We start from the raw sequence: 9,849 nt of genomic DNA, 5'->3' as shown, positions 1-9,849 counted from the left end.
TGTGGAGAGCAGTGAATAATCATTCCCTTTAGTAGCGGGCACACAATCGTCTGGCTGCTGCAGCAAGCAATGAATATTCACTGCTCCACATGCCCATAGTCCCGGCGTGGAGAGCAGTGAGTATTCCAGCAGCTGTCCTCTGCTTGTAAGCAGATGTCACTGCCATGAGCTGCCTACAAGCATAAAATCAGCTACTGGCATCAGAACAGAACACTGCGAGAGAGTACCGGGAAGGTAAGTAGAATGGTTTATCTGTTTTTATTAATGATGGGGGCCATGCGCACAAGGATGGGGGATGAGGGGGCCATGCGCACCAGGATGGGGGATGAGGGGGCCATGCGCACCAGGATGGGGGATGAGGGGGCCATGCGCACCAGGATGGGGGATGCCATGCGCACCAGGATGGGGGATGGAGGGTGCCATGCGCACCAGGATGGGGGATGGAGGGTGCCATGCTCACCAGGATGGGGGATGGAGGGGGCCATGCACACCAGGATGGGGGATGGAGCGGGCCATGCACACCAGGATGGGGGATGGAGCGGGCCATGCACACCAGGATGGGGGATGGAGCGGGCCATGCACACCAGGATGGGGGATGGAGCGGGCCATGCACACCAGGATGGGGGATGGAGCGGGCCATGCACACCAGGATGGGGGATGGAGCGGGCCATGCACACCAGGATGGGGGATGGAGCGGGCCATGCACACCAGGATGGGGGATGGAGCGGGCCATGCACACCAGGATGGGGGATGGAGCGGGCCATGCACACCAGGATGGGGGATGGAGGGGGCCATGCACACCAGGATGGGGGATGGAGGGGGCCATGCACACCAGGATGGGGGATGGAGGGGGCCATGCACACCAGGACGGGGGCTGAGGGGGCCATGCACACCAGGATGGGGGATGAGGGGGCCATGCACATCAGGCTTATACTCGAGTCAATAAGTTTTCCGATCTTTTTGTGGTAAAATTAGGCATCTCGGCTTATATTCATGTCAGCTTATACTCTAGTATATATGGTAATAAAATGACCAGATTTCTGATACTACAGCAGCATCAGACCTTCGAAGCATTGCACACACCCCGCTGAGGCCAGTGTACCTCGCACCGGTGTCATCCGCCAGAAGTTATAAATTACCGGAAGAGCCTAAATTCCAATCCAGCTGCATCAAGCCATGAAGATGTGGTCAGCGCACCACTAAAGTACCACTACCCAAGCCGGCCGAGCCATTTTTTAACACGATAACATCAGGATATAAAAGTAGAATTGTATAGTATCTTAGCGAGCCCCTGAGATTCCTCTGTAGAGATGCCGTGTTCAATGCCAGTGTCCAGGATTCCTCTTCCAGAAGAGACAGGAATATGAAAAATCACAGCCAGTGATTGGCTGAAGTGGTCACATGTCTGAACAAGCAGAACAGGATGTACAGCGCGGAACTCCGGCAGCACCATGGTGAATGAGTAACTTTTTTAAAATTATTTTTTGAAAGGTGCTGAGCCTTGTTGAAAAAAAACAAAACAAAAAATTATGTCAACAGCCCCTTTAAGAAATGAATCCGCACAGAATTTTGTGCCAACATCTAAAAAATTGTGTAGAGGAACGAACAATCAAGGCAAAGGTGACCGAGAATAAACCGCGTCTGTGCTGCCGCCCAGCAGAGAGATCTTGTTTTTGGCCCTACGTGGAGCGTTCATACACATACAAGACCGATTTACCACCAATCTTGTGCCTTGTTCCGACCAATTTTTCAGGACAGTAGAAATGTTAGTCGACAACTAATATTCCTGCAACAAAACGACACAGGTTCAAGCTTTCCTTCTAACTGGACACTTACCGACATGACTACTGGGTGGCCCCATGGGCATTTGCTCATAAGCAAAGACTGGATTTCCATGCCGCTCTGGCACTGGATATGGGGGACTGGGGTCGGTGGCATTTCTGTAGCTGGGACCAGGGTAGTGTGGAGACAACGGAACCATTCCTGCATTTCCATAAGCAGCCATCGGAGAGGTGGGATGAGACATTCCTTCACCCCTACTGGCATATCCAGGTGATACTGGGCTCCCATTGAAGTAAACAGGAGGAGGCGTCATATATGGCTTCACGTGATTTCCGTCCATAGGAGATGCAGGATACATCCCAGTTGAATTCCACTGAAATCCCATTCTGCACTGGTTATTGCAGAACATCCCGCAACGTGTGCACTGAGCTCCGCCGCGCTCCTGCGATGAGGAAATCTCACTAGGAGCCATAGGAATGGAGGCTTCCGGAGACTCCCGCTCCACCTTAATCACCGGCTTAGAATCTGGAAAGAAGGAGATACAGGATGGATCAGATAGATTGCAGTGATCTTGTGAAGGAACAAATTATGAAAGATTCTCCATTTTGTGCTTTGACTCCATTTTGTTGTTGGTTAAAGATAAATTCTGTTATTTACTTAGGTAGAAGGTTAGAGCTGCTATGAAATAACTCTGTCCTGTTTCTCACGAAGATAACATTTTGTTATTCAGCTAGTCTATGGTTCATAATTGGTATAAAGACCTTGAGTGTTCTAACTCGAGTGAGCCAGATAAGAGACTCGTGGGGGTATCGCTATACAAGACTGAGGCATCTGTTAATATGTTTTTTATGCCAAAAAGACACAACCATATCTGTAGTTTCCATTTTTCCTGTATCCTCATGGGTTAAGTTTTTCCTGTATTCTTATAGGTTAAGAACTGTGAGCGTATTCTTATGCTGATTGGCTGAAATATAATTTCTATGACTATGAAAACTCATACACAATAAACGGGGGCCAGAGATCTGCTCGATCCCCCATACAGAGGCACGAGTCTCCGTCTGGTCATTTTCAGTTGCCGGCAACGCCCTGTAGATTAATTTGGAAATCACTGAGTCAACCGTGAAGGATCAATTTAGATCCTCCCTCAACAATCTAAGACAGGACTACCATCTTAAAGAAACACTCAACGGGTTTTCTATTGCAGTGCTGGAGTGGTGTAACTAACATAAGTTCCCTGCCGCTAGTATTATATTTACCAGCCGACGCCGCTCCGCCCCAGTCCGCTCCGCAACCTGTGAGATCCTCGCTCTGGCCTCGATGTGTCTCTCCTAGACTTACAGTAAGTAATGACTTCCCGCTGGCCCAGCAAAGATCCGGCAGGTAAACTGGAGAAACCAGAGCGGCACCGATGAAGACGGGGCTGGCGAGTATAATATTGGGGGCAGAGGATTTAGATTAGTGACACCGCTCCAGGGGTAAAATAATAATAGATAACCCCCAGAGAGGTGCTGTAAGATGGTCACAGACGCAGTCATTAACCCCTTCATGACCCAGCCTATTTTGACCTTAATGACCTGGCCGTTTTTTGCAATTCTGACCAGTGTCCCTTTATGAGGTAATAACTCGGGAACACTTCAACGGATCCTAACGGTTCTGAGACTGTTTTTTGTGACATCTTGGGCTTCATGTTAGTGGTAAATTTAGGTCAATAATTTTTGCGTTTATTTGTGAAAAAAAATTTGGCTAAAATTTTGACAAATTTCGTAATTTTCAAATTTTGAATTTTTATTCTGTTAAACCAGAGAGTTATGTGACACAAAATAGTTAATAAATAACATTTCCCACATGTCTACTTTACATCAGCACAATTTTGGAAACATTTGTTTTTGCTAGGAAGTTATAAGGGTTAAAGTTTGACCAGCGATTTCTCATTTTTACAACAAAATTTACAAAACCATTTTTTTTAGGGACCACCTTACATTTGAAGTTATTTTGAGGGGTCTGTATGGCTGAAAATACCCAAAAGTAACACCATTCTAAAAACTGCACCCCTCAAGGTGCTCAAAACCACATTCAAGAAGTTTATTAACCCTTCAGGTGTTTCACAGGAATTTTTGGAATGTTTAAATAAAAATGAACATTTAACTTTTTTTCACAAAAAATTTACTTCAGCTTAAATTTTTTATTTTCCCAAGGGTAAGAGAAGACATTGGACCCCAAAAGTTTTTCCATTTTTTCCTTTGCACGCTGATACCCCATATGTGGGGGTAAACCACTGTTTGGGCGCATGGGAGAGCTCGGAAGGGAAGGAGCGCTGTTTGACTTTTCAATGCAAAATTGACAGAAATTGAGATGGGACGCCATGTTGCATTTGGAGAGCCACTGATGTGCCTAAACATTGAAACCACCCACAAGTGACACCATTTTGGAAAGTAGACCCCCTAAGGAACTCATCTAGAGGTGTGGTGAGCACTTTGACCCAGCAAGGCCTCCACAGAAGTTTATAATGCAGAGCCGTAAAAATAAAAACAAATTTTTTCCCACAAAAATTATTTTTTAGCCCCCAGTTTTGTATTTTCCCGAGGGTAACAGAAGAAATTGGACCCCAAAAGTTGTTGTTCAATTTGTCCTGAGTACGCTGATACCTGATATGTGGGGGGAAAACCACTGTTTGAGCGCATGGCAGAGCACGGAAGGGAAGGAGCATCATTTGGAATGCAGACTTAGATGGAATGGTCTGCAGGCGTCACCCTTTATCACCCCCATAGGTAGTACAATATGTCACGAGAAAACAATGTCAGAATCACCAGGATCCATTGAAGCGTTCCAGAGTTATAACCTCATAAAGGGACAGTGGTCAGAAATGTAAAAATTGGCCAGGTCATTAACGTGCAAACCACCCTTGGGGGTAAAGGGGTTAAAGGACATCACATCCGAGGTGACTTTGAGGGGTCTATAAAGACAGAAAATCCCCAAAAGTGACACCATTCTAAAAACTGCACCCGTCAAGGTGCTCAAAACCACATTCAAGAAGTTTATTAACCCTTCAGGTGTTTCACAGGAACTGAAGCAATGTGGAAGGAAATAATGAACATTTAAGGCTATGTGCACACGTTCAGGAATTCATGCAGAAAATTCCTGAGAATTCCGGACATTTTCTGCATGAAATCCGCAAGAAAACCGCATGCGTTTTTGCCGCGGTTTTGCCGCGTTTTTTTCCGGACACTTCCCACTGCATTTTGGAGTGGGAAATCCGCAAAAAAAACGCAAAAAGATAGAGCATGTCCGGATTTTGTGCGGTATGCGTTTTTTTTGCGGAAAAAAACGCACCATGTGCACAGAACATGCGGAATTCATTCTAAATGATGGGATGCTTATTGTATGCGGTTTTTTTTGCGGTTTTATAGCGTTTTTATCGGGAAAAACCACGAAAAAAACGCAACGTGTGAACACAGCCTAACTCTTTTCAGACAAATTTTTACTTTAGACACAATTGTTTGTTTTTATTTTCACAAGGTTAAACAGGAGAAAATGGACCCCAACATGTGTTGTGCAATTTCTCCCGAGTACTCCTTTAGCCATGTGTTGGCACAGTCGGGCTCCGAGGGGAAGGAGCGCCAATTGACTTTTTGAACACAAAATTGGCTGTAATCGAGAGTGGTCGCCATGCCACGTTAGGAGACCCCCTGATGTCCCTAATTGGTAGAAACCCCCCACAAGTGACACCATTTTGGAAACTAGACTCCCCCCTTCAAGGAATTTAGCTAGATGTGTGGTGAGCACCTAAAACCCCCAAATGCTTCAAAGAAATTTAGAATGTTGAGCCGTGAACATAAAAGGCAAAAACAGCACATTTTTTTCCACAAAAACTTTTTGTAGCCCCATTTTTTTTTTTTTTCACAAGGGTAACAAGAGAAAATGGACCCAGAAAATTGTGCAATTTACCCTGAGTGCTCCAATACCCCATACGTGGTGGAAAACTACTCTTTGAACGCACGGCAATGCTCGGAAGGGAAGGAGTGACTGGAGTGCAGACTGGAATGGTCTGATCGCTCCAGGTTGCATTTGGAGAACCCCTGATGGCCTAATAACTGAACCCCCCACATGTGACCCTATTTTGGAAACTAGACTAATTGAATTTATAATGTGGCGTTATATCTAAGTTGTGCAGAGTGCATCAGAAGTGTTGTGTCAAGGGGGTAATAACAAAGTTTATTAATTTGTGGATATGTTGTACGCTTTAAAGCAATCCTTAGTGCAAAGGCCAGGTTTCTCTGGGCAGGTTTCACAATGATATATTGTGTCTTTTCAGATTCCCCTCTTGGAGCATACTCTGCACCTTTTTTGTGATCTTCCTTTCTTTGCTGTTTTGGGAACCTCTGCTGGAAAATATTGGTCTGGTACGATACGAGCACCATCCGTTTCAGAAGTACTGGGACCCTCACCTTCCTGAGTGCCAAACATTAGGGCCCCCGAGATTGGGGCTCAGCACAGCCTTCACTCATTGTCTATGTCAGAGGTCCCCAACTCCAGTCCTCAAGGCCCACCAACAGGTCATGTTTTCAGGATTTCCTTTGCATTGCTCAGGTGATGCAATTATTACCTGGGCAAGACTAAGGAAATCCTGAAAACATGACCTGTTGGTGGGCCTTGAGGACTGGAGTTGGGGACCTTTGGTCTATGTGACTGCGTTCCGCTATGTTTCTCAGTCTCCTAGATAAAGGAATACAGCAAAGGTACTCAAGTGTACCTCAACGCTGTTCAGAACAGGGATAAAAAACAAAACAAAACAAAAAAAAAAAAACAGTTCTTGAGACTCCAATACCCCCCCACTCACAGGATCGTTGGGGGTGTGACTGCTGGAACCCTCAACAATTAGCAAGTTATTTCCCATCTATAGGATAGCGAATAAAGTTACATTCTTCTGTACATAGGGGAAGTATTATAGTAGCTATGTTCTTGTACAAAGGAGCAGTATTATAGCAGTTATGTTCTTGTACATAGGGGCAGTATTATAGTAGTTATATTCGTTTACATAGGGGCAGTATTATAGTAGTTATATTCTTGTACATAGGGGCAGTATTATAGTAGCTATGTTCTTGTACAAAGGAGCAGTATTATAGCAGTTATATTCTTGTACATAGGGGCAGTATTATAGTAGTTATATTCTTGTACATAGGGGCAGTATTATAGCAGTTATATTCTTGTACATAGGAGCAGTAATATAGTAGTTATATTCTTGTACATAGGAGCAGTATTATAGTAGTTATATTCTTGTACATAGGGGCAGTATTATAGTAAAAAACAGCTCACATAGAAAGAAACTCAGAAAAAATACATACCATGAGATACGGCCTTCCGAAAACCCTGTCTGATGACAAATGCACACTTAGCAGGGTGCAGCAGGCCTCCACTGATAAAGGCCAGGGGCGGCACAGGTGCAAACTACTTGATAAAAACAGCCACCCCCACACACCAACCAAACATTGCAGGGGTTGGCTGCATAGTAGAAAAAATGCACATTGATATAACTCGCATAGGACGCCAGTCACACTGATAAGTGCGGTGCACAGTGTCTGGTATGCAACCTATTAATGACGCCCCTCGTATTAACAGGCGGGCTACCCAGCACTATAATATGCAGCACACAGTGACAGACGCCCCCCCAAAAAACCGTAACCAACAAAAAGAGGCCTGGCCACATCCTGCAAAAAAGGATATGATATAGTGCAAAAAATGTATGCATATGATAAACACATACACTATACGAGGTATAGCCCCTAGCCTTTATCAGTGGAGGCCTGCTGCATCCTGCTTAGTGTGCATTTGTCATCAGACAGGGTTTTCGGAAGGCCGCATATCACGGTATGTATTTTTTCTGAGTTTTTTCTATGTGAGCTGTTTTTTGATATTAGTGGTAGGACTCGCAATATTATGAGGACCCTTGACGTTGGGTTGCGGGCTTACTTGATTTTGGCCAAAATATTAAACCAATACCTCATATAGTGTATGTGTTTATCATATGCATACATTTTTTGCACTATATCATATCCTTTTTTGCAGGATGTGGCCAGGCCTCTTTTTGTTGGTTAGGTTTTTTTGGGGCGTCTGTCACTGTGTGCTGCATATTATAGTGCTGGGCAGCCCGCCTGTTAATACGAGGGGCGTTATTAATAGGCTGCATGCCAGACACTGCGCACCGCACCTATCAGTGTGACTGGCGTCCTATGTGAGTTATATCAATGTGCATTTTTTCTACTAGGCAGCCAACCCCTGCAATGTCTGGCTAGTGTGGGGGTGGCTGTTTTTATCAAGTGGTTTTCACCTGTGCCGCCCCTAGCCTTTATCAGTGGAGGCCTGCTGCACCCTGCTAAGTGTGCATTTGTCATCAGACAGGGTTTTGGGAAGGCAGTATTATAGTAGTTATATTCTTGTACATAGGAGCAGTATTATAGTAGTTATATTCTTGTACATAGGAGCAGTATTATAGTAGTTATATTCTTGTACATAGGAGCAGTATTATAGTAGTTATATTCTTGTACATAGGAGCAGTATTATAGTAGTTATATTCTTGTACATAGGAGCAGTATTATAGTAGTTATATTCTTGTACATAGGGGCACTATTATAGTAGTTATATTCTTGTACATAGGAGCAGTATTATAGTAGTTATATTCTTGTACATAGGGGCAGTATTATAGTAGTTATATTCTTGTACATAGGGGCAGTATTATAGTAGTTATATTCTTGTACATAGGAGCAGTATTATAGTAGTTATATTCTTGTACATAGGAGCAGTATTATAGTAGTTATATTCTTGTACATAGGAGCAGTATTATAGTAGTTATATTCTTGTACATAGGAGCAGTATTATAGTAGTTATATTCTTGTACATAGGAGCAGTATTATAGTAGTTATATTCTTGTACATAGGGGCAGTATTATAGTAGTTATATTCTTGTACATAGGAGCAGTATTATAGTAGTTATATTCTTGTACATAGGAGCAGTATTATAGTAGTTACATTCTTGTACATAGGGAGCAGTATTATAGTAGTTATATTCTTGTACATAGGGGCAGTATTATAGTAGTTATATTCTTGTATATAGGGGCATTATTATAGCAGTTATATTCTTGTACATGGAGCAGTATTATAGTAGTTATATTCTTGTACATAGGAGCAGTATTATAGTAGTTATATTCTTGTACATAGGGGCAGTATTATAGTAGTTATATTCTTGTACATAGGAGCAGTATTATAGTAGTTGTATTCTTGTACATAGGGGCAGTATTATAGTAGTTGTATTCTTGTACATAGGGGCAGTATTATAGTAGTTATATTCTTGTACATAGGAGCAGTATTATAGTAGTTATATTCTTGTACATAGGAGCAGTATTATAGTAGTTATATTCTTGTACATAGCAGTATTATAGTAGTTATATTCTTGTACATAGGAGCAGTATTATAGTAGTTATATTCTTGTACATAGGGGCAGTATTATAGTAGTTATATTCTTCTACATAGGAGCAGTATTATAGTAGTTATATTCTTCTACATAGGAGCAGTATTATAGTAGTTATATTCTTGTACATAGGGGCATTATTATAGTAGTTATATTCTTGTACATAGGGTGCAATTAGGCGCCGATACAGCCCTTGTTTCTACCCTGACATTTTAATACCTTAGAATTGATTCCAGTTTCATTTGCTTATTAAATATTAGGAAATATAATAAAGTCACTGCGGCACCTTTGCTCCCATCCGGGGTGCCCACTGGCTGTGGTTCTTGCCGTTTTGACTTCTTGCTGACATCCACGCACGGTTCTTCTCCCCGCTCGATACGGGACACAATGTCTGGTTTTGGGATGCGATATCCTGTAAAACAATGGACTAAATAAGAAAACTACATTGGACAACAATATCAGCAATTTGATTTAATCCCTTAGCGACAAGGCCAACATTTTTTTTTGAAATCTGCCCAGTGTCACATTATGTAGCGATAGCTTTGTAACCCTTCAACATATCCAATAGATTTGGATATTGGGTTTTTTTTCGTGACACATTATACT

The 9,849-nt window shown here is 42.9% G+C and overlaps 1 protein-coding gene across 1 annotated transcript in view; it reads right to left on the bottom strand.

The window, feature by feature from the left end:
- Positions 1-9,849, bottom strand: part of LOC138641650 (uncharacterized) — a 38,134-nt gene that overhangs the window by 6,003 nt on the left and 22,282 nt on the right. The window contains exons 3-4 of the mRNA XM_069729211.1: positions 9,530-9,655; positions 1,837-2,307 (exon numbers count right to left, since the gene is read on the bottom strand). Coding sequence (XP_069585312.1) covers positions 1,837-2,307; positions 9,530-9,655 — 597 coding nt within the window. The remainder of the gene's footprint in view (positions 1-1,836; positions 2,308-9,529; positions 9,656-9,849) is intronic.

This window comes from Ranitomeya imitator, chromosome 6 (genome assembly GCF_032444005.1).
Source record: "Ranitomeya imitator isolate aRanImi1 chromosome 6, aRanImi1.pri, whole genome shotgun sequence".
NCBI lineage: Eukaryota > Metazoa > Chordata > Amphibia > Anura > Dendrobatidae > Ranitomeya > Ranitomeya imitator.
This window is presented reverse-complemented; position numbering and strand designations above follow the sequence as displayed.